The sequence below is a fragment of the Homalodisca vitripennis genome, chromosome 2, assembly GCF_021130785.1.
Source record: "Homalodisca vitripennis isolate AUS2020 chromosome 2, UT_GWSS_2.1, whole genome shotgun sequence".
In the NCBI taxonomy this organism is placed as follows: Eukaryota; Metazoa; Arthropoda; class Insecta; order Hemiptera; family Cicadellidae; genus Homalodisca; species Homalodisca vitripennis.
In genome coordinates this window covers 5,769,263-5,796,158 of record NC_060208.1, presented here as the reverse complement: position 1 = coordinate 5,796,158, position 26,896 = coordinate 5,769,263, and the positions used below count along the sequence as shown (strand labels likewise).

At 31.9% G+C, this 26,896-nt stretch overlaps 2 protein-coding genes across 13 annotated transcripts in view; one reads left to right on the top strand and one right to left on the bottom strand.

The window, feature by feature from the left end:
- Positions 1-26,896, bottom strand: part of LOC124356129 (longitudinals lacking protein, isoforms A/B/D/L-like) — a 605,681-nt gene that overhangs the window by 249,955 nt on the left and 328,830 nt on the right. The gene's annotated exons all lie outside the window — the stretch shown is intronic.
- The window catches only part of LOC124356131 (zinc finger protein 436-like), a 235,532-nt gene that overhangs the window by 3,030 nt on the left and 205,606 nt on the right, over positions 1-26,896 (top strand). For 3 of the 8 annotated variants that reach the window (XM_046807290.1, XM_046807284.1, XM_046807285.1), the window contains exons 1-3: positions 11-414; positions 3,214-3,232; positions 25,354-26,379. In XM_046807290.1, the coding sequence (XP_046663246.1) occupies positions 25,374-26,379 (1,006 nt within the window). In that variant the 5' untranslated portion in view covers positions 11-414; positions 3,214-3,232; positions 25,354-25,373. Of the gene's footprint in view, positions 1-10; positions 415-3,213; positions 3,233-25,353; positions 26,380-26,896 lie in introns of those variants that run through there. The other 5 variants (XM_046807287.1, XM_046807288.1, XR_006921815.1 and 2 more) reach the window with 3 other exon arrangements.

Genomic DNA, 26,896 nt, shown 5'->3' with positions numbered 1-26,896 from the left:
TATATTCTTCGATATAAAATGACTGGGTCCGCTTATCGTACCCAACCCTATTTTTTGTTTAAGATGTTCTTTTATTAAAAAATACAATCAAATATTTATGTTCAGCATGTAATTCTATACATGAGAATAGGCAAAGTAATTTTGATTTTTCCACAAGTACCAACAATTACATAAACACCCCACCATCTAATACTGTAGCAATGTAATGTGTGAATATCTCGCTATTAGCAATGAATTAAAACTGTTCTGAAGAAAATAGATTAATTCATTGTTCTATGCAATAAATGTTCTTCAGAATTACTCAATGAATTGATTAAAGAAACAACTGTGTGAAGTGAAAGTGCCTGATATGAAGAAAATGTGGTGGTGATTTTCTGAAAGGCATTTTTGGATTGTATCCCTCAACTGTATGAGGTAAGATAATTATTAAGTATTATTAACTTCTAAAGTTATTTTAATTGGACAATGTTTTTTTTAAACGTTGCAATATCTAAACACTTATGGGAAGTTATTAACCTTACACTCCGTAAGTGCTTACTTTTCACTAGAGATTTTCACAGTTTGGCAACGCAGCGGGCTCACTCTCTTGTCCCATCTACCATGCATGTCCGGTTTTAACAACTACTCACAATTGCTTTTTGCTTTTTTTAAAAAAGAAAGTAACGCTTGATAAAAAATACTAAAGAGGATTTTCTCGTGAGAATGAATGTCTACAAATATATTTGGCCGGAGAAGTAGGCCTAATGGTCCTTTAAAATATTGCAACAATTACATGTAATATATCTGTTTAATTGTACAAAACTTAAAATTATCCGAATTTAATTATTTTGTTTACAATTAAAGGAGGGTTAATAGTTAATTCCTTGTTAAAAATGGCAATAAAATTATAAATTACAGTAAATAAAAAAGAATTAAAGTGTGAGTTTGAAAGAATTTCCTATGGATGTGCACCTGCGAATCCGCAATAAAACAGAAAAGCATTTCTCATCGGGGTGTACAGTGTTGCTGATACAATTACAAACTAAAAGGTAGATGTGCCACATGAAAAGTTGCAGAAGAAATAGTTGATATCATTGCTTTATTAGGAATACAGGTCTGATAGAATAACAAATTAGTTATATATATTTTTTATTTATTGTAATATTATCTATATTTATTCAATATATGTTTATGTATTTCATTGTCGGAGGAGCTCTTTCATTTTGGAAAAAACTATTGTAGCTGAAAAATTACAAGAATTCTTCACAACACAAAAACTTCAAACATACTATCATCAGATTTGAATAAAAAAAAATGTTCAATAAAATAAATACTAATATAAGAACGTTAAAAATACCTTGATATAATTATCAGTAGAAGAAAGTAATAACAATATTTTGTTTGGAAAGGTATAACAAATATGCTTATCAAATTTTGGATGAAGGAGAAATTGAACATTGAATAATTAAAATTAATAAACATTACATCTTTCCTTCTGAATTAACAAACAATCTCACTATATCCTCATGGACAGGTTTGCGTTTGCGCAGAGACTACCGTAATGACAAATAACCTTGACCATCTCGGTGCATGCTACCAGCCAAACATAACTTCTCCGATTTTAATTACTATCTAAATGTGAAGAAAAAACATATTCTATAATATTTACAGTTACTAGCCTAACCATAACAGCTACTTTGTCTTCTGAAGGGGCTTCCATTTAATCAGAAAGTACTACGATAGTTGGCCTACTAACAAAATAATTTTTCTAACCTATTCTTTGAGATTTATTTTTGGGCATATAAATAATATTAAATAAGTATTTAAAAGCTAACTTTGATGCAAAAGATATGATAAGTTTATTGCTATGCTAAATAGTAATATTAAAAGAAACTTACGTAAAACTAATCAATGACGTGAACCAAAGGTAAAGAAGTGGCATAATAGATGGTGAAGTAAAGATATAGCTTTCTATATTAACAAATTTGGTGTTCGTCTTGAACTAGTCTAAAAGAGGCCAACAGAAAAATACTTGAGATGCAAGTTGTTTGTTACTAATTAAATTGTGGACTGAACCTGATCTTAAAACTTGCATTACATGAAATTCTTAGTACCTTCTTTTGAAATATTAGCGCTTTGCTAGTGAGACAAAATGAGCCCATAGCATGGTAACTTAATTGTCTGGTTATCTTACTTTATTCTGTAAGAATAATGCCTACCCATAAAGTATATTAATCCTTTTTTTTCTGTAAAATTTTCAAATTTTAGCTGAATGTAAGTAACTAATTTAAAAATAATAGACATCTTTCAAAACTTTGTGATTAAAAATAAAGAAAAAATGTAATTGTATAATAGGACGAAATTCGAGGTTGTTGAAATGAAACTGGTTCTTATATTGTGTTCTCTCCACATTTTTTTCTCACAGGACAAGAAGCTTATAAATTGCACTTAGTTCTATAAGAACTTTAGCACTGCTTCCGGAGTGACAGGATATTCAGGATGGGTAAGGTTAAGAGGTAAGGGCTGCCTCCTATCAAGATCCATGAAGAAGAATTAGGGCACTAATCTCAAAGTCATGTCCTCCCGGAAGAAGGGGAGGCCAGCTCTGAACCAGCCTCTCCAGTCAAAGTAGGCAGGGGGTGCAACACTCTTGTTGAGGCTAGTAAGAACCTGTGATAGTTAGTGAACGAATCCCACCAAACTCCCCAACAGTCATCTCCCACAGTAGACTAGACCTATCGATTTACCCTTGCACCCCAGAATCTCGACATTATTTTGTGGTTAGTGATGTGCCGCTCCTGGACATCCATAAGGTTGCCCAGATTTAAGTGACACATCGGTTTTTGCTGTGCTCAGTGGTAGGTTCAACTGGAAGGTATAAACCAGTCAGAAGTGATCCCTGCTGGGTTGTTCTCCTCCCATAGTGAAATCTATCACCCACCCTCTCTCTCTGTACCATTTAGATTAAGTTTGGTATCATGTGCACAAGTATGTTATAAAAAGTTTGATATTCCATTTAATTTTGTTTACATTTAAGACTTATTTTGGAAACATATCAGATTTATTTTTATACTGTCCATCATTACAATAAATGTTTCAATATCAACAAATAGTACTTTTAGGCCATATAATATAAAAATACAACGCATTACTAACACCCTATATTTATGTTTGATTTAAAAAAATAATGTTTAGTCTTCAAGATGTTAATATTTTGTCTCTTGACTGTTTCAGGTCTAAGAGTGGGCAGGTGGTGAGTGAAAATTTTATTTTATTTTTGCTGTAATATTTTGACAGTGTTCTCAATATTGAAAAAGATATATACCTAGCTTTGATGCAGTTTGTAAGAGAACTAAACACTTAACTGAAATTACAGCATCAAATATTCTTTTTAAATACTTTATCACCTAATATCAAAATGAAATAAATACATTTTTGCAAAATATGCAATCATGAATTGGCAATAGTTTAGAACTAAGCTTCACCATATTTAGGAACTTAGTTAACAATGTATAAGTTTAACTTGTCTTAGTATATTGAAGGCGGAGATATTGAGTAAACTGGCATTCATGTTTATATGTGTATTGGTAAGGTTTTCATAACATTTTCAGATTGATATAACAATTTTGAAATGCTATCATTTGTCAGTGTGTAGTGTTCAGTACTTCCACATTCATAATTTTGTTTTATATCTTCTATTAAATAAAAATTATGTGTTTTAATGTTTGTTTGATAACAAAATTCTTCAAGAAAATAACTTTCTTTACCAATAAACGATTTGTGGTTTTGGCTTTCAGAAGAAAATGCTTACTGAGTAATCGTAACACATTTTTTGATAAAATAATGTTTAACTACTGTTTCTTTTCTTAAAATATATTTTAATATTAATTACATTGTAATAATTTTATCAGTTTCTTCATCAACTTTCTAACAAACATGTTGAATTAAATAATAAGGTAACTGAATAATTTATTAGGTACAGTACTGTAGTCTACATAAAAATAAACTTAAGCATTTCCAAAATAATTTTGCTAAGCGTAAAAATAGATTATTAGCACAATCATGTACTAATAGTACATCTGTAGTATAATTTGTACAAATATATTGAGGCAATAAGTAATTAAAACTTTTTTAATACTAATTTAAAAAAAAAAAACATTGCTGACTGTCAAATTATATTACAGCAGAAATAGTGTAGTTAGAGTTTTCCACCCAGATTAGTATGAATCACACTAGTCAAATGTCATGTATTATCTGTGAATAAACTGAGGTAGTCCACCACCAAAGTATGTTTAACTTCCTGAAAAAGTTTGTCAAACTTTTTGAATCCTAATAAATCAACAATTATATTAAGTAAACCTGTTACCTAAAATGTTACTAAAACAAGCAATCTTATTTATATTTGGTCAGAGTATAATAATAAAGATTAAAAATCCGCTCTGATTAGAACCTTTGCAATATGTATTGAAAAATCATGTATGTTGTGTCTGCCACCTTACATTGTATTTTATAAACAGTGTGCTTATATTTTTGTTTCCATTGTTTTATATTCCCATTTGTTGCGCCACTGTCCTTGTCTACACATATTACTCTTTTCTAAAACTCAATTCAAATTTCAAGTGTTAAAAATGTGAGCTAATTGTATATGCAAGTATGGGTGATTACTGTGTATTTTGATAGTCTGATACTGCGATAGTCCCGTCCCTAGCGGCTTTAGAGTGAAACGTAATCTATTTTTTGAATAGTTCCTGTAGTCCTATCTATCTATATATATATATACAATAGAAGTCCTATGAAATACAAACAATTCGGTATTTGGTAGGGCAAGGGAATTATAAAATTATGTTATAGAAGATTATTGAGCTTAAACCAATAAGTGTTTTTTTAAATAGAACTAAATAATGTGGTTGTCCTAAAAAATTCCGAAACAGTTCCTGATTTACAGTCAGTTGGTGTGCAGGTAGCCTGTATTGTTAGGGAGAGGATCTAGTATTGTATCCTGCAACTCTCTCGGATCCCTTCACAATCAAAACAAATGATAAGTGAATGGGAAGTGCATGTCTCTGGAGCTGCAGTGGATTATGATCATCTAGTTTTTGGCGAAGGAAGAGATGAGTTCAACTGTTAAAAAGATGAAAAGGAGAGCCATGATCATCATCCAAGGACAACATTGAGACAGTCCAAAATCTAATAAAGGGCAATTGGCACATAATTCTTTTTGAATTTGTTGAAAAACTCAATATCAGTTACGGGAGTGTCCAACAGATCGTGATAGGAGACTTGGGATACCACAAGGTGCCCGCTACTTGGACTCTGTGTCTATTATCGGAGGATTACAAGCAACGATTGGAGGTTTTGTAGTCGCTCTTCAATCAGTTTCAACAAGAATATAAGGCCTCTTTGAATCATACCTATGTATGTGATAAAACTTACACACCACCATTACACACTTAAGTCAAAAAATGTGAGTATGGAGTGTAGCAAGAGCTGTGAGAAGGCATCGGTGAAGGCAAACATGCAATTGTCTGCTTGAAAGGTAATGGCAACAATATCTTGTTTAATTATATTGACTTTTTACATAATCAATGCACAATTAATGAACAATATTATTGTGAAGTACTGGATGCCTCAAAATTATTATTTTGAAGGAAAAGGAACCAGTAATCAGCCAGAAATTTTCTTCTATATGAAAATGCCAAGCTACATTTGGAATGCCACGAGACAAAAATGGTTGCAAAAGGACGGTCACACTGGAACATCCACCCTATTGCCCAGACAAGTTACCTTGTGGCTTTTCATCTTTTTGTACCACTCAAAGAAGTGCTTGGAGGCATTTGTGCTCAAATGGCTAAGAGAACCTTCAAGGCATTAACATGATGGAATATTAAAGCTCCCAATCCTATGGAAAAAATATTTCAAGGGTTGAAGAATATGTAGAAAAAAACATATATTTATAATAGCAGTTGCCCGTGGCTTCACACGCAATTTCCCGTTAAAAAACAGTACACTATATTCACGTATTTTTTTTCTATCACATTCTAAACATTACTGAGATAATTGATAGTCGTTCCTTCTTGGACGCATTATGAAGGTATGTACCATATTTCCCGTCTCTATCTTTCCTGGTTTTTGCTAGGTGTTGATAAGTTATTCAGAAGAATTATTTATATGGATGAATCTCGGTAAATTAATTAGGTTATAAAGAATCAAATTCGGTCTGTTAAAATTAATTTTCTGTCTAAGATATTTCCAGTATTATCGAGGAATGTGCCTTCAAGAAAATGTATCAACGAAAACCAATTTCGATCATAACGTGTCGTCTTTCGGCTCTTTTCATTTACCTTCGATCTAACCAAATTCGATTACCTTATGTGCAAACATTCACGGATTTGTACAATGAGGTTGTTTTCATAATAGTATATGGATTTTTTTTATAGTATTTTCATTGCATTAGATAGTTTATTGATTATTGATGCAACCTAAATTTAAAATTAGGCAATGACGTCTTCCATGTAACCTGCATTACACTACTAATCAAGCACTTTACAATAACAATTTTCTAAATTTTAAATGTAAACAAATGTTTCTGCCTCTTTGATGAACTTCAGCTGAAAGTGTTAGCAGCTGTTAAACATCAGTTCACTTTGTATTACGTGTCATAGTGAAGTCTGCTGGATCCAATGTAAAACTTTCCAAAATCAACAACTACTTACAAATGAAAAATTGATTAAAAAAACATTTTCCAGTGGACCAAATTGTGAATCTAAACCATTCTCGAATTCCGTTGAAAACACACACAAAATTTTACCAAAATTGGTACAGTCGTTAAGGAGGAGTTCAGTCACATACACACGAACACAAGAAATATATATATATATATATATATATATATATATATAAAGATTATTGACATTGGTTGACCCGCTTAGAAAAATTGTTTTATTCCATATCATTGTGATAGTCTTGGGACACATTGACTTTTTCCCCTTCTTCTTATAACAGGCTGCCATATTCTTAAGGCATTTGGAACAAATCCTGCTAACCCTCTAACGTGAATTATTATAAAGCTTGGGCCTTTCCCAACATCTTTTGTTATCCCGATTTCGAATTGAGACTGTCAACACTTAGGGGTTACATGTGACTTGTTAACATATGTTTTGTCTGTGTACACTGCTCACCAGCCTGCTACATGAGTCTGTTCAATTAATACTTTACGATTTGACTGAGTTCTAAGCCATTTAAATCCAATATTTTTTGTTAAATTTGTTAGGTATCCTTTAAAACATTTACCATATTTTCTTCCTCTAACAGAGCTTTAAGTTTAGTTAATGTAGGGGGTGTCTTTGTCAGTACATAAAAATCATATACTTTTCTTCTTATGATGCATTTTGTAAAATCATCATCAATTTTTTAAATTACTTCTGCCTTTTTTGCCTGTGGGAGTGCTAAAAGACAAAGTTCCCCTTGCCATAGATTGTTTCCCCTCAGCTGCTATACTTTTTATTAAAGATGCCAGTTGCATTGCTTGCAGGCTCAACTAGGTTGAATTTTAACTTTTAATGTTCCTTTGTGTCTTTCAAGTGTTTCTAGAAATTATACACAATTTCACGAGCCTTTCTGTGAAGTGGACGACCCGAAGAACTCGCTAATTTAGGTGTAGATGCCATTGAGTCTATGTATACACGAGCTAAGCAACACTTGTAGAGGCCTACACACATAGTTAAGTAGCTATGCAGTGTAAACAAATGGCGTGAACGAGACACAATCCAAACAGCTGATAATCCCCACCACTGCTCGGCACAATCCCCCCGCCAGAGGGGGGTCCCGCGTTGCACGGTGCTGCTCTGTTATTTGCTTTGTGAGCGGTTTACCTATAATATTGTCATGTGTGGTAGGTTCTACATACCCACTGAGGTGAGACATTCACTTTTGAATGATTCAGGACGATACAACTCTAACAATCGTAAAAACAATGATCAATGAAGAATGTTCAATATATGCTGTATTCTATAGGAGGTCTGGAGTAATGAAGACTAAGAAGAACAGAGTAAGGAGTAATACAGCAAGATGGAACAGTCTACAATCTTTGTATATTAGAGAAACATTAGAGAATGATGTAAATGTCTCATCTCAAACTGCTCCATAAACATTGCGAGCTTCTAAGAAAAAATGGTACTAAAACCCATTGTATTTGCTTGATATTGCTATGTCTGACTTCTTGTTATTCTTCATCTTTAAAAACACTGAGGCAGTCATAATTTTTTCTTGGAAATTGACATTGATGACACAATTTGAGTGTTTGAAGATTCCACAAAACACACATGGATGGATGCTTTCAACACATAACATTCAACTTCATCGAGTATGATGCTGGGAGAAATTAATTTGAACACAACCTCCACAAAAACTATCTTATGTCTCAAAACTATGTGATCTTTCTTGTATCTCATCAGCTTCTTCTATGCTTTGATTCCTCTTTGTAATAATAGTGTTTAGTATGATGTGGAACCACTTTGCATTATCCATTTTATAATTTGACTATTACAAAATAGGCCAAAATTTGACATATATGGGAACTTATAAAACACCTCTTTACAGAGGTTACTTATGAATTTGAAATGTGAATAATCCATTATAGATTTTTTACCACCATGTTTTGCAGTGATCTTCAAGTCTCCAACAGGTAGGTGAATTGTTCTTTTTCCAATTTTTTATTAGATCGCATGATGTTGAATCTGGGTGGAAACAAATAATGTAGTTTTTTATTATTAGTGACCTAAATGAAAATAGCGGTACCATAGCATACTCAGGGAGAGATTTGTTCTCACAACAAGTTTGGAACAGCTGTGGAACGGTTCTGGCTTACGGTTTTCTTACAGTGAAATGCTATATTCATTTCACTATGTCTCGTTGTGCACAATTCTATTAGTCCAAAATTGTGTACATCCGATTTGCTTGATTTTGCAATTAATAATCTGAGGTTGAAATTATAAAGATTTGTACTAACTAGTGGCATTAAAATATTTTTATTACAAAGTTAATTCAATTTTGTTGTGTTTAATATTATATACTACTATTATGGTATATTAAACATATTAATCTATCAATGTTTTTTTTATTAGGATCAACATTAAATGTTAATAATAAAACTGAAATATGTAAAAACATTTTTTAACTAATAGTTAAAATTGTTAATAAACAAAATGTAACATTTTGTTGCAATAGTTGCGTTGTTACGGTAGTTCCAGTGAAATCTTCTACTTTTACTTTTGTCCTATAACTACTCGAGTGAATTGGCGTCACAACGAAGTTGTTTCAATTGCAGTGACCCACCTTTCAAAATGTCTTAAATAAACTGAGAAGACAGCATACAGACTAGTTTAAAAGTAATTATGATGACTAAAGTGTTAAAGAAACTATCTCCCAATAAAGTATAAATTTTTTTACCAGCAGAATATAAATAAAAAAATTGGTGAGATCCAAATTATCACCAAAACAGGCATAAACATGGTAATTTGAGTTATTATTGCTTTTAACTCACCTGGCTGCATGAGTCGTTCCAAGTTTCTCGTTTAAAAGTTTGAAATGAAGACAAAAGAAAGACAAGAAATCACAAGATTTTACACTCACTACCATATTAAGGTAAGCTATTTATATTTTTAAACATTTCTAGTAATATATACAAAAATACTTGAGTCAGTTAGGACTTATACAGAATGTCAGTTGAAGGAAAAGTTTACAACTGCTCTTATTGCATTGATTTCCAAAAAGAAATATATTCTACTTTAGTTTTAAATCATGAAGAAGGTAAGTATAAACATATTTAAAGACACAAATAGAACCTTTGAGGTAATTTCTATGTGATATTTTCATTAGACATGTATATAAAAGTATTGTGGTTTTTTATAACTTTTTTATAATAAAATAAGTCAATTTTCTAAATATTATGTAGTTTTTCACAAAATTTAAAATTTAATATATAGAGTTTTTACATGTAATTTTCTTAATTATTGTTATTAACATGAATTTATTTATTCATAATTTTTATGTGCATTCATATTAAACTGTGTAAAAATGTAAATAATTTTATTTAAGTATTAAACACATTTATTTAAATAATTAAGTTTGCTTTATATAACCAGTGCAGAGAAGTACAATTTTAGTATTTATTTTTGGTGTCTTAAAATTATTATGACTTCTTTTAACTAAAGATTCTTTTTAAAAATAGCTTTTTTGGTCATTCAGAATGCTGATTGGGACAAAACCAATTTTTTATTTAGTTTAGTATGAAGATTAGGCAGTCCTTAGAAAGTAAGAAAAATGAAAGTGAAGTACCGGAAAGCTATTGTGACATTACCAAGCGATAAGAATGTTCAGAGTCCAAGCATCATCAGTAGCATTGATACAGGATAGTCACATCAATTCTCTGCCTAGTTGAGGGTATAAATAATACATAAAAGTGTAAATTTATCTGTATCTCATTTAATTAATCGATGCAATACCCATCGAGATTAGGGTGCTAACGTGGTCTAAGCTTGAATTTAGATACTATCTTAAGAGGTGTTTTCTTTTTCTGCCAGCGGTGCAGGACGTTCAAAGTGCATATTAATAGCCAAGGACATTTGTAATTGGTACTTTCTCATGCCAAATCATTCAACATGATCTGGTCAATGTAAAATACTGATCACCAAATTCGCAATGCTATCAGTGTTGAGCCTCAGTAGCACCTTTGACACCACCTACACTGCTGGTAGAACAACAGATAGATACCTCATGATAATATCTAGAAATAAACTCAAACCCCATGAATGCCTCGGGCAATGTCCACAACGGTTTTCTGATATCTAAATTTTATGTTTCTTAATTTCTTAAGATTGGATGATATAGTAAAATAAATCATTATTAATCAAATAATTGCTCTGAATTTCTTGTGTGTGTGTGTGTGTGTGTGTGTGTGTGTGCGCGTGCGTGCGTGCGTGCGTGCGTGCGTGCGTGCGTGTATGTGTATATAGAAATTTTCTAAAATATTTAGGTTTGTTCGATAAATTGTTTTAACAGTGTATTTTATATAATAAATGTGTATCCAGCAAGAAAAATCAAGAGTTCCAAGAATCTTGATCTTTCTTGATTGTATATTTTAATTTAAATATCAAATTCCAGTTTTATTATTTCTAATTTTTTAAATTATATTCCTATGTATAATTGTGTACAAAATGTGTATGCAAGTTATTACTATTTGTAATATTACCATCAAACATAAATTTTAACTAATAATTAAAAGTATTAATGATTTTGCTTAACAAATTGATGTTATTTGTCTTTTTTAAATTTAATTATATTATAATTATCTCATTGTCATAATAATTTGTCTATGCTTAATTCACATTTTGTTATTTTCTTAACTACCTATTTTGCATTTGTTAATGTACATTGTATTTGATATATTAGTTTTACGTTTATTTTGGAATTATATTTACACATTTCCACTGTTTTATTTTCTTTAATTATAATAATAATAATAATAACTCTGTATTAAATTTTTTATTTATGTGCTGCATTTTTGAAAATGTTCACTTTTTTGTTACTAAGATACATATTTTACAATAAATTAATTGAAATTTGATCATTCAGTTTTATTTTTATCCCTCACATACCTATTTAATTGAATATAAATCATGTAAAAACTATAATCTATTAGTAGAAGGTAGAAACAAAATAATAGAAATTGAAGCAAATCTTCTAGCAAAAATGTTTTTTATCAGATGATATTTCACTGATTTACCACGTCCACTCCTATGTGAGCCACTGGTGGCGCACTCTAGAAAACTCTAATATACTAATTGCTGTCATAATACAATTTTCTACTTAAAATTACGTTGTTTATTGTTTTGTTGAGAGAAAATTGTCTATAAGGGATGTATTTTATGATGATTTATTATGTATTGTAAAGGATGTAATATAAAATCTACAATCTATTTAGATCTATCATCCCTTCAACATTCTTCATTAGTATTTTACAAATATTGGTGACAATACATTTTGATTTTATGAACTGATTTGAAATCCTTGAATTGATAAAGAGTTGTATTTTATTTCAGTCACAGTTGTCAGTATTTCACACTGTGCTTACATTAAAACCTCAATATGCATAACTGGTGGAGCACAATGTAAAACACTTCTTTATATAGGGACAAAGTCATCCAACCCACTACACTAAACCATGACTTAATTAAAACCAAGTGTGTATGCAAGGCAAGTATCGCCTCCAGTGGGTCTTGTTGGGGTTTTAAGGAGGCAAAATGTCTATCATTTGTTGTGGCGAATGTGTTAAAAAAGATCTCTGTTCTATTAGTCAAGAAACAGGTACATTTCCCAAACAATAAAAATAACAGTAGCATAAGGGTTTTGAAATGATAAAGCTTGTATAAAAAAAATTGTATTTTAGATTAAAAACTTAAGCATTAAATACCAGAAAATTATAAAAATAAATGTTATATAAATAAACTGGTTTATACAAAATATTAAAATAATACAGTTTTAAATATGTTTTATTGTATTTAATCAAAAGTAGACAAATAGGCCTTCGATAGAATGAATTTTTAAATCAAATATTAATACTTTACTTCAATTAAAAGTTATTGACATGCTCAGTTCTTTCCGGCAGAGGTAATTTATTCACCGCTTATTCACTCTAGTGTAATATAATTAAGTTTAACGCATTTCTGTTTCTATAAGCTAGCCCTGGAATATCATTTGTTTCTTGCATGTGCACTTTTATTATGACATTGTTCATTGTTGTAAATTATTTAAGTAAGATTTTGTAATAGAAGTCCATGGTTAATGCATAACCAGTGAAAGAAAGTAACACCTAACTTATTTAATAATAAAAACAAAAAAAATCTATGAATTATGTTTTGGCAATTAAGCTTTTTGAGTTTTGTTTTCAAAAATTATTTAACTGTGCTTAAAAAAACTATTTTGTAGAGATAAAATGAAAAAGCAACAAAGAATTCAATGATTTAACATTTTATGTTCATTATGTTGGGCTTATAAATAACCAAGATTAATTATGTAAAGGAGACAGTTTATTTTGTTCAATGTATAGGAATATGTTTTGTCTTGTATTCAAAACAAATTTGTGGCCTAATAAACATTTCCCAATGATTTTTATTTATTTTTTTGTATTAGATAAGTTAAGAAGAGGAAATGGAGTTGGTTCCCATTTTCAAGTTCAACAAACAAGAAGTGGTGTTACTGCTCATGCCCAGTTCTACATGTTAATAATTTATCAACTATCTTTATGGGGTCAGTAACCTGTCATATACAAGTAGTGTTAAGCTTTAATGCAAGAATCCATAATTAAAGAAATATTTAAAAAATGAAGTATTTTTTTACTTGAAAATTTTACAAGTTAAAAATTCCTTACACATTTTATACTTATACACAGTTCTGTATTAAATCATCATCATCATCATCGTCAGACGTTTCCGTTCTCACGGGTCGTCGTACACAGCCTCCTCCACTTTAGTCTATCGTTCCAGGTCTCCTCTTCATCCACCTGTATTTTCTGTAGTCCCCTTCTCTCTATGTCTTTCCACACTTGGTCCTCCCATCTTCCTCTCGGTCTTCCTCTTGGTCTTCTTCCTCCTTCCTCCTTCTCCAGTGCTATTCTAGGCATTCTATTATCTCCCATCCTCTTCACATGCCCCATCCACTGTATTCTTCTTCCTTCCATTGTCTCTTGCAGTGAAACTACCTTCAATCTTTCTCTAGTTATTTCGTTCCTTATTCTATCTCTTCTTGTAGTCTTCTCTATCCCTCTTAAAAATCTCATTTCTGCAGCTTGCAATCTGCTTAAATCATTTTTAGTCCACGTCCACGTCTCTGCTCCATATAATAAAATTCTGTATTAAATATAACTGTAAAATCAGGCAGTTTGTTGGTTTAACTACATTGGCCGTTTGTTTGTCTATATTTTCTGTTTTGGTCATTGAGTCATAAGTACTTATTTATGGACAAACATTTTCATGAAACCACTATTCGTTGGTATAAAAAGATTACTCACGTTAATAATCACAATCTGATGTGTTTTGTATTATCAAAATACTTTCCCCTTATTTCCCCCCCCCTTTTTTTTTTAATTACTTCCCTTATGGGGAAGTAATTAAAAATATAGTTCTCAACCAAATTTATGGCTTGTTACAACCATACCTGACATTGAAGGTAATTTATAAATAGTTCATTTCCATTTATTTTGTGTAGGAGTGTTTGGTTACTAAATATTTTTTCTAAAACTTTGATAGTTTTACCTCCCTCTATTCAAAATCGGTTTTAAAAAAATGTGAAAAAACAGTGTTACAAGAATATTTTAATGGTGTCAACGGTTTCAACACATTAAGGCTGCTTATTGAACTTTGGTTCAAATAAATATACTTAAAATGTAGAAACTAAAATAAATGTTCAGTCATATAAAAAATTTACTTTAGTTAAAGTAATAAAAAAAGTTGAGTGTGTAATTTATGAGCTGAGCATTTTAAACAAGTGAGAGACTAAGGTGGCTCGAGTGTTTGGATATGAGTATACATGTATTCATTTATTCAATTTTTCAATTATGTTTCTTTTAATTACTCAAGGGTAATCTTAAAAGAACAAATTGACAAATTTTGAAATGCCAAGTAAAAATTTTTAGAATGACCTTTTTTCCATATTGTGTGACAAAATTGTGATTGAACCGAGCTTAAAGTTATTTTACAAAACTTATATCTTTTCTTTAGTGATCTGCTGTTGACTTACAAGCACATTTGTACAAATTGTTTAGACATTTACGTCTACTGACAGCTAGTGTGGGTTTGTGATGGACATTTTATGTTCTTTCAAATGAGGGAAACAACTGAATGTTTCAGTTTTTTGCGTAGCACTATCCTTGTAATAAATGAATGTTCAATAGTTTCAGCACAGTTTTTCCCTAGCAACAACAAAACTCAACAACAATGTAACATTCACTAAAATTTGCTGTCAAAAAAGGCAAGAAGCAATTTAAGAAAATGTTTCAGAAACGTGTGTAAACTATCCGAGGCAGTGTCATAGACGGTAGTACTTACACAATGCTTGCCCCATACCACCCATGTTTACACAGTGCTAGTGTATAAGACATATTATAGTTTATATTTTTTAATAATTGATGTCCATCTTTTTGACTAACAATTGTCAGATTTTTTCGTCATCTTCAGTACTGCACATACTACTACACCTTTATCTTTGAGATATCTGGACCATAATAACAGGGGAGGAGAGTAAGAATTATAAATCAAAATAAGAAATATGATGTTGTAGAACGTTGTCACCTTTTCATAGATGCTGAGAGGAAGAACATAAACATTGTGCATTCATAATTTAAGTAACAAATTTTAAAATATGAGTTTGTTTCTTATCATAGAAAAACAGAAAAAGATTGGTGCGCTATTATTACAGAGTCATAAATTTGTTATTTCAAACCCAATTATTACTCTTGTGCAAAGTATACCAATTTCTTTTGAAGTGGTAAAACTTCAATAGCATTTTAAGATTCAATGTTAATCCTATATTATGCTATATATATATATATATATATATATATATATATATATATATATATATATTTATTATATAGCCAATAATATAATTCATAATATAGGATTAACGTTGAATCTTAAAATGCTATTGAAATTTTACCACTTCAAAAGAAATTGGTATACTTTTATATATACATTGGTTTTTTATATATATATATACACATATATATATATATATATATATATATATATATATATATAACGGAACAGAGATTTCTACTAAGAATAAAAGAAAAAGACTGTACAATTCTTTAATATTTCGACATAATGTCATTGTCAAATAGGATATCTAAATAATGTATAGAAATAAATAATAGTTGTTGTTTGTTTGTATACATTATTTTGATATCCTTTTTGAGAACAACATTATGTCGAAATATTGAAGGATTGTACTATTATATAGTGAGTAATATAATTCATGGATATAGGATTAATGTTGAAGGACAGTTATATTTTACATGTTTATTGGTTAACCATAACTAGTTGCCAACATATATAGGTTCATAAAGAAAAACGTAACTACTCAGTTAAAACAAAGAGACCAATTCACAGTTTCTTTATGCCTTTGAAGATTAGCATATTCTTCCAACCAAGACAATTTGGCAACAGTAACATTTCCCCTTATTTCTTATCTTTATGACCATGACCAGTACCTTAGTATACAAGTCTACAGAATAACACAGATTAACATTTAGTTAGGCTCACTTTCTGGCCCAAGCTGAGTGCGGTTGAAGATCAGGATATGGTGCCCAATATGTTATGTTGGGAATCAGGTAACATCAGATAAATCTGGCGCAGTAATGCTAGAGTCTGCTGGAGAATATGTTTATGTTATGTTGTTTGTCTCTTGTTTCGTGAAATATAGTTTATGTTCTGTTGTATAAGAGTTTATATTGCTGGCAACGAAAGTACACAAGTTTGTTGCCCAAATTTAGGAGGGATTTTTTTATCAATAGTTTTTATTCATTTCCATATTTGGATTCGTAGATTTATAAACAGATTTAACAAAAGTAGAGAACATATGACTAACAAAAGTCTTTCTTAAAAGATTAGAATTATTGAAAATATATTGAAACAGCTTTTTTATAAACATATTTTAATGTTCATAAAGATTGTAATTGCCTTTCTCATACATGTTCCTCACCTATTTCCACCCTTTTCCCAGTTTCCATTCATGTTGCTGATATTATAAAGAGCTAAATAAATCTTCTCAACTGCTAATCTTAAGGATAAATGAAATAGATCCTGTAAAGGTCTTGTAGAGGATCTAGGATTTTAGAGTGATTTTACAGAGCTCTGAGGTATAGTGATTCTTTAATGTGGTTCAAAATACTTATCTCAAAGGAAATTCTTTCATGAAACTATTTAAATTAACTTACAGAAACGCTATATTTTGATACTATTGTATTTCTTTGATTTTGATATGTAATTTAAATGATTTATTGTAGTAAGCTACACTTTTAGCAGAAAATTGTTACCCGTTTTAAATGGTTGGGCTTGTGTAATTACTCAATTACTCTTAATGTTTGTTAATCTGCCTGAACAACACTACTCTTACTACACAGAATTACAAAACTTTCAGAACCCTAGAGTCTTGATGAACCAAATCAAATCCAGGCAAAAATTTTGTCAATGATTGACTTAGATAAACAAATGAAACCATATGATAAAATGCACTGTAAAATAAAGATCAATATATGTTGGATCTACTGGCAAACTCCTTGCTTGAAAGAAACATGTTTTTGTCATTAATTATTCACACCAAAATTTTGTTTAACCTAGTTTCTGAGTATCCGACCTAATACAGTGAGGAGGGTCCTACAAATAATGGTTATTGACTGCAGGAGCAGCTAGGGGCATATTCACACGTAGATTTCATCAAAATTTTCTAAATTTTATTCTTTGTTATTATTTTAGTTCTGAAGTAATCAACATTTCTTCGGAACGAAATTTTGTATGTTTCAGAGAAAGTATGTTGGTAATTTTGGGTCGGAAGTTCTTCTGTTGATTATCTGATTTTCCTTACAGTACAGTACAACTTAGGGAAAAATTGCACATGAGGTGATTTATTATTGACATTGATATTGTGCAGCCAGTGGAAACCCTTATGAGCGACACGTCTTGCAGAAGAGATCGGGCTATGCGTGTGCCGTGAGGAAAAGGTGTATCGGATGTTATCGGCAGATGTCCGCACAGCTGGGACCTACCGAGGCCAGGAAGACGATCGAGAAGAGTGGTGACGTACTGCAGTAGCTGTCCCGGGACCCCAGCCATGTGCCTGGACTGCTTCAACAAACACCAGTAGACAGTGTTCTGTACTTGTAGGTCGATGCTATTAAATATTTGGGTACACCTCTCTCGCTAACCTGTCTTTCAGAAGGAATACAAGAAGCTGTGGTTAATGTGTTGAAGTAGTTTAGTAATGGGATCCATCCACAGAGCAATTTATTATCACTATACAATGATGAAATAGAACACTGATTCTTGAAAGTTCAAGGGTTAGCAAACCTGTGGCTCAAGTGGTTCACAGAGCTGTTTAGATCTTGTATTAAAATTTGTAAACACCATTGATGCAACTGATTTATGCATTACTTGAAAGCAGTGGTGTGAATCATGAAATTAATCACAAAAACTGGAGAACTTGACTTGGAAATTGGTGTTTGTTCTTTTAATAAGTATTCTTCCTTTTTTAATCACATGGTTCTTCAAGGTCTCTACTAACAGAGCTTTGCTGGTTATAAAAAGATGAGACTGTCAAGGTATTAATAAATGCGTGCGATCAACTTCACTCATGTAATGACTCCTACTTGAGATATTACACCTTAAGTTTTGCTGAAATTAGTTATATATGTATAATTGTATGTGGTTAGTTTCACCAATTTAATAGGGGCTTTAGAGTTGAATTGTACAGATTTGAAGAGCTATGAAATATCCCAAATCCTGAAACCCCAAAATTCATGGGATTTTACCTAAATAACATGATAAATTAGTTATTTTTTATTCGTTCTATTAATGCTTATTTCAATATCTTTTTACAAAATTAACAAATAATATTTTCTTAGTTTTTTGCACCTCTTGATGTCAGATGGCTGGAGTCTAATTTAATTTTAAATCTTAGCTGTTACGGTTTGTTTCAAAGGTGTTATTAAAACTAATATAGAGCATATCTTCACAAAATATACCACAACAACTTTATCATATGATGTACTTAAAATGTAAATCCTAGATTGGTGTAAGAAAGATTTACTTGTTCCCACTATGATATATGGGGTTTTTTGTAAAACTTACCACAAGTGTATTTTAGATTTTCCTTTCAACAATTTTGGCTTTACAAACAATTCCCTTGAAACCCACAGAACTGCAAACATAGACTTCAAAAATTATTTTTTGAGTAATGTGACCACACTAATAATTTAAACACTGCAAAATGTTGTACTTGCAGGATATGTATTCTGTGAAACTAGATTTATGCTATACAAAATATGGAACTACTCTAGAGAACGTTACATATATTTTATGGGGAAAATCTTATTTAAAAAATACCATGAAGTAACAAATTTGATAATATTTGAAATTATTAATTTGCTCACAGTTATAAAAAATGTTTTTCAAGTATAACTTTAGGGCGTTCTAGTTATAAAAGGAAGCATTTTTCAACAAGTGCTCATGGGAAAAAAGAACTCATTGTAACTTCTAGAGTACACTTGCTCACAAGCACATATACAGGATGTAAATGAAGTACTGATACACTAGAATACATTCCAAATGGTCTGAGATATTGATGTAAAATCTTCACCATACCTATTAAAATACTCTTTTGGACTTTTTATAGGTAAAAATATTTCCCTCCCCTTTTTTAAAGGTAGTTGAGGGGGTCACTTTAAATTTTAAAATTACAACCCCTATCTTGTGAAATGTCATTTGAAAGACAAATTCAATAGAAACACAATGACATGAACAAAACACCTCTACGATGATCCTAGCAAAAGTTATGGGCAAGCAATCCGCTTACATCTAAGGGTGTAAATTAAGTCCTGATACACCTGGATAATTCCAAACGGAGATATCAATGTACAACCTTCACCATACTTATTAAAATACTTGTTTGGATTTTTTGAAGGTAAAAAATGTCATCCCCCTTTTCAAAGTGGCGTAGAAGGGGGTAAATTTAAATTATCAAATTGCAACCCCTATCTTGTGACATGTCATATTAAAGATCTGGGTAATCTCCAACCACGAGAGTCTTGCAGGGATGCTTTCAAACACCTCAAAATCTTAACAGTCATAGGCCTGTACATCCTGGAAACAGTAACGTATGTCCACATCAAGACTCCAGGCATAGCAGAAAGGGGTGAGCAATTCCATCACTACAACACCAGACGTGCCACTGACTACTGCCTTCCTGTGCACCGACTCCGCAGCACTGAACATAAGCCAAGTTACATCGGCGCCAAAATGTGGAACTGTTTGCCAGAGATGCTGAAAAAGGTGGATCAACAACAATTCGCTCGTCACTTGAAGACCTGGCTTCTCAATCGACCCTTCTACAGCATCGAAAAATTCATGAGCTGGCAAACTCAACCGAACTTTTGAAAAATTACTCAGAATTGTACTTGCTCCTCAGTAATATTGTATGACACTATACTTATCTTGATGATAACGTATTAAAGATATTTTTGATTTGATTTGATTTGATCTATTAAATAGAAACACAATGACACTAAGAAAACACCTCTACGCCGTTTCTAGCAAAAGTTATGGGTGAATAACACAAAAGAAATCATAATCTGTAGGGACAATGCCCTCTCTACCCCTTTTAAAAAAGGGGGGGATACTTTTACCCTCTAAAAAGTTCAAAAAAGTATTTTATTAGGTATGGTGAAGATTTTAAATCGATATCTCAATCTGTTTGGAATATATCCAGGTGTATCAGGACTTAATTTACACCCATATGAAGTACATTTGTAACATTTGTAAAACAAAATCACAATTACTAGTTTCAGTTAATAACATTAATGGTTAATGGTTTCTCTATGAAGACTACCAGAAAAATGATTGTACTACTACTATGGTTTCCCAGTTATGTTAATTATTTTCTAATTTCTCTATGATATTTATAAACATATATATTTTTGTAAACACACGCTTGATTTACATGTGATAGTTTCCTTTATCCACTTTGATGTATTCATTAAAATTTGATTCATGTCTCAGATATTTTGTAGTTATCTGTAGTGTCTATTATTGAAGTTTAATACTGGTTTGTTGTATTTTTTTAATTAGCAATTAAATTCAGAACATTATTTTAAAATTAGCGTTTTCTTTATGTGGGATGGTTTTGTGTTCATTATAAAGCAATAGTGCACTAATCACACAAGTGTTACAGATTAATATATTTCATAAAATATATGCTTCTCCCTATTACCAATCTGCATCTTTGCTGAGAACTTTTCTTTTTTATTACATTAAAAGTATTCCTGGCAGAAAAATACAATTTTTAATTTAATTTTTGAATTGAATCAAACATCTAATTGTAATAATATAAGAGTGCAATAATTTGTTGAGAGATTAAATTACTCTATTTTTACAGTTATTGTGAAATTACTGCTCAAACCTACCTTCCGGGTCTAAAGTCACCAGTGATACACCTTTTGATGAACTTATTTGTTGGGTACTGTTGTGTAATGTAGTTCGTCCTGAATGATTCTAATCCTCCAACTCATTAGATGAGCTCCCTTTGAAATTGATTATCATTATTGAAATTGATGAAGAAAAATATGTTTTTCCAGAAGGTGAATGTTGAACATTTTAATTGCTTTTAAACAATTTGCCTTTTATGTTCAAAACATTTTGGTTACATTAAAAATACCAAATTCGGTTCAAGCAATTATAGTATAAAATTGTGTTGTCCGATTGTCTGTCCTTGTATGTGATAACTCTTTATTGAAAGGTCCTAGACTCTTAAAACTTGTTGTATGTGTTTTTAAGGTCCAAGAAAGAACTATATTGAGTTTGGGGTTGAAATGTCAAAGGGCAGTGTGTTTCTCCATATGTCTGTCCCTGTTTGATAACTCTTGATAAAAAAAGTCCTAGACACCTTGAAACGTGGTAAATAGATCCCTCTTGGTCGGAGGAAGATCTCTTATCGATTTTGATGTAAACAAAAAATGGCTGTCAGTTTGTCTGAGCGATAACTCTTATCATTATATTCTGTCACGTCCTTTAGTACTCTGGAATGGTGGTTGATCTGGGACCTAAATTTTACTTATTTTTTGTACATAATGAAATTATTGAAATTGACAATACAGTTTGCGTGATTACTAAATATTACTAAATTTAAAAAGTTGCAGTATTATTACCTGTGTCTGTAAAAGTCAATACTGTCCACAAAATTAAAAATGGTATCTGTCTATGTGGTTGAGGAATAAGCAAGTTTCTATGCATAAAACATTGGTTCATCATTTATGTTCTGAAACTTACATGAAAACAAGGTCCATATGGAAATGGAGATATAATAAGATGTTTATCCATTTACCAAAAATTAAACCCATTAACCCACCTTAACACAGATTGTAGCACTAACTTAAGGAAGCAGATGATCGCACTGATATTGTGATCGTTTTGTACAGTCACCCTTGGAGCAACAGTACGAGAAGAGCCGTCTCAGCAGTTGCTATGGGGAAACTGTGTGTTGGGTGTTACTGGGAGCTCGCTTCGGAGTTCGGGTGATCCGTGGTCGTAAGACTTCCTGCAACGCTTGCCCTAAAACCCCCACAATGTGCCTTCTTGCTTCAATGTACTGCATTGAAACATAATATTTCCTTCAGTTTCTCTGTGCAATAATGTGAGAGAAAAGTTTGCAAGTACTGTACATTTAAATCCTGTAAAATATTTTAATAATAAAAATGTTTTTATTTGAACCGTAGCGATTTGTTTTAAGTCAATCCCTAATGCCTTCCCTGTGTGAGTGTGTCATTGATGTGAGAATTGTGGAAAAGTGTTCAGTGATTAGTAGTTGTTTCATAACTGTAGTTAATCCTAGTTACACTACTGGTTTATTGTGAGGGCAGGTAGTTACGTATTATTTTGACATTAACCTTGATTAGGATCTTTCCAGACTGACCAAACGTTACGACACAGAAGGTTTAACACTTTTCTACTCTCAAACATACGACTTCGGTTGTGGCAGGACTGTTTACACAAAATTTAATAAATGAGAAATCAGGAGTTATTTTGCTGTGATCCCTTAAACAGGACAAGTTCGATATGTCTTGGACAATTAAGTAAATTTGTCAGGGGTGTAAAATATGAAAAATGTATAAGGTAAAAATAATACACACAATTTTTTGATATCATCATCTTATTCTCAGAAAACGAGTATTATGTTGGTGGAGATGTACAAACATATTTCCCTGTAGTAGTAATTCACATATTCAGGAAGTAAACATTGAGGTTGAGTTATATTTATATAATCTTTTGAATGGCAGAAAGGCTTGTAACAGTGCTCAGGTTTTTGTTAAATAATAAAGTTAATATATGAGGTTGTTCAGAAAATGAGTTCTTTTAGCAAATAAAAAATTACTTATAACTTATAGATTTTGTAGACCTATTATATACATTTGAAAAAGCAGCTTTTAAACTATTTTTTAACATATACAACATGTATATTTAAGCAATTATATTATCTAGGTACAAGCTTTTAAGTAACGATTCATGAAATTCTGCCGCCTGTGCATATAATTAATAGCAGCGTTTTTCGCGGCGTTGAGGTTTGATTCCACTCCTTCAATTGCCTTATTTGTACAATGTTGACATACAGAACCCACGTTTTATCACCAGTAACTATGTGGTTTTAAAAATCATCACCTTCTTCACGGTATCGGATACGAAACCTTATAGCCGGTTCCATTCTTTGTTTTGAGTTCTATCAGTCAAGAGTTGGGTACTCATCGAGTACAAACTTTCAGATATGCTAGTTTGTCACTCACAGTTTCATACACTAGATCTTTGATTTTGAACCTTCGACGTTCGTTAATATGATTGATTAGTTCGGTGAGGTCATCAGGAATCACAGGTGTTCGACAAATTTGTTTCTCACCGTGAACATTGGTTTGTCCTTCAGGAAACAACTGTCTCCATTTTTAACTGCTGTATAGCTCATATCTTCTCCAACACAATTCACAATGAATTTCTATTGATTGCATTTTGTTTTCTAAAAGAAGTCTAATAAAGCTATGTACTTCACAGCCGGCAGAAGATTTGACTGCAGTAGCCGTTTTGAACACCAGTTTAGAGCATTTAAAATGACATAGCAACATTCACTGGGAACGTAGATACTCAGTGCCACTTAGATCGTGCCGCTACCTCCACCCATTTAGAATGACATAGCAACATTCACTGGGAACATAGATACTCAGTGCCACTTAGATTGTGTCGCTACCTCCACCCATTTAGAATGATACAGCAACATTAACTGGGAACGTAGATACTGAGTGCCACTTAGATCGTGCCGCTACCTCTCCACCCATTTAGAATGACAGCAACATTCACTGGGAACGTAGATACTGAGTGCCACTTAGATCGTGCCGCTACCTCCACCCATTTAGAATGACATAGCAACATTCACTGGGAACATAGATACTCAGTGCCACTTAGATTGTGTCGCTACCTCCACCCATTTAGAATGATACAGCAACATTAACTGGGAACGTAGATACTCAGTGCCACTTAGATCGTGCCGCTACCTCCACCCATTTAGAATGACAGCAACATTCACTGGGAACGTAGATACTCAGTGCCACTTAGATCGTGCCGCTACCTCCACCCATTTAGAATGACATAGCAACATCCACTGGGAACGTAGATACTGAGTGCCACTTAGATCCCTCCTTAGCTACCTCCACCCGTTCAGTAATGAGATGCTTTGACAACTTACTTTCTGAACAACCCCTGTATTTGCATTGAAAATTTAATTTTGGTAGTAATTAATACAGTCAAGATAGATCTTTGTGAAATACAGTCAAGACCGGAATCTCTGTGAAACAAACTTTCTGATTTCCCATCGATTAAGTTTTTATTAGTTAGTGACACTTGCAGAGAATGATATTTTCTTAGTTAATGTCAGTAGACATGGGTCTTAGAATACTGCTTGTTTGTACTGATAAAAAAATTCTTTATTAAAAAGTATGTTTACTGAATATAAAGTATTTATTTGCTGGATTTCCTTATTTGCTAGACTTTCTTTTTTCTCTTGACAAATAGGTTCTGAAACTTTTCTAAAATTGTATAAATACTTGAATAACTGTTACTAAAAACTTTTCTATGTAAAGTATTCTAAACATCTGACTGAGACGTTCTAGATTAATGACGTATAAAATATCTATTCTGTAAAATGACATAATATGCATTCTTCGTAAGTATCGTAATTCAGTCAATTGATCAGAATTCATTCAATCTAAGTGATCATTTTTCATAACTGTTTTATCTTAAAATTCCCTCATAGATATGTATGTGAGTTTTTAATAATGTAGTAATGATGTAGGTTATTCATGATGCAGTCAGCAATACCCAATGATGTTTTGTTGTAAGACATTCTTCTGTGGTAATTAATTATATTAAACATGATTAACCCGTCAGTAATGTGTTTTTATAGTGCCCTTTCTACCACTCATCAGGTAATCAAAAATATCAAATTTTATTTTGATTAAATGTGTCTACACATTTTCAAGTGTGGGTTACTAACAGTTTACTTTTGTTTGTGCAGGCGAAGCTGACATTGTCGAAATGTCCAGCATTCCCAGTAGAAGTCCCATTAATAATGCATTCGACAATGTGGTTTGTGTGAGTCAAATAACAGGAGGATTTATCAATGAAGGTATTAAATCAGAAGATGAAGGTTCAGTTGTTGGAAACCAGATAGAGTCCGTGGAGTTTAGCCCAACAATATACATCGTTGATAGTGATGTACGAGAGAGTAATTCTTCATCAAAAGAACCTCTAGAAGATCCATTTGCTGGTGTTGAACCAATCATCGCAGAATCTTCTGAGGATGCTGCTGGGATTAAAAATGAAGCAAGTTCTGATGAGCTAACAGGTGCTTTTAATGATCCAAGAATGGATTGTTTAGTTCCCGAGGAAGAACCTTTTACTCCAGAAACAGGAGAGAGTAGTTCTTTCTCAAAGGAACCTTTAGAAGACCCATTTGCTGGTGTTGAACTAATTGTAGAATCTTCTGACATTGCTGCTGTGATTAAAAATGAAACAAGTTCTGAGCCAACGATTGCTTTCAGTGATCAAAGGAAACCCGAGGCAGAGTCTTTTACTGCTAAAACAGGAAGCCAAAATCAATCTATCAATCTTCCTGTCTGTAATGAAGACCAATCTTTGTGTGTGAAAAAAAGAAAATCTTACAGCTTATTGAAATATTTGCGCCATCAACCAAATAAACAACATAAGGTTTATCAGGACAGAAATGCCTCCGCTAGGCCTAAAAGGCTCAGAAGAACAAGTCTTACAATGCATAAAAGAAAGGGAGCCAGCCGCAAGCGTAAAACAGTACAATCCCGTCGTCATCATAGAAAACATATGTTAAGCAAACAAGAAAGTGGTAATGAGTTGTCTCAGGATTCCTTACCTCTGTCCCATCGTGTTGAGAAGACAATGATTTCTAATGAGTATAAAAGTAATGTTTCCACCTTAAATACTCTCAAGAAAAATTCATGTAAGACGAGACCTATAAAGAAATGCCAGCTGGTGAATTTTCAGTCCACTAAAGACACAAGCGCAAAAGGTAAGTTGTTATAAAATAAGTACACTGGATCCAAGAAGATTGTTTCCATTTGACCTATATATATATATGTATATATATATATATACCTAAAACCTCCATATAGAATCAAACGTAAAAAGTCCTCCTCCTTATAGAATCAAACATAAAAAGTCCACCATATCGAATCAAACGTAAAAAGTATCCAGATCTTTTTTTACTCATCAGGGCCACAAGTGTATAGAGGACTGTCTGGTCTGTCTGTTTGTCCACACGTTATCTTCAAAACAAAGTGACCTATAGACTTGAAACTTTGTATGAAGCTTCATTTATATAGAAGAAACACTGAGTTCGATTATGGTGCTTGTCATTACATAGTTTTTGGCTGAGCGTTAACAAATATCTTTATATTAATTTTATTGGCAACCAAAAAATATCAGAATAAATAAATTTGTAAATAAGCTGATTAAAATCATATGAGATTTTAACATGTGAAATATTAACACATGTAGCTTATTCATACAGTAAAAAGAAGAAATAA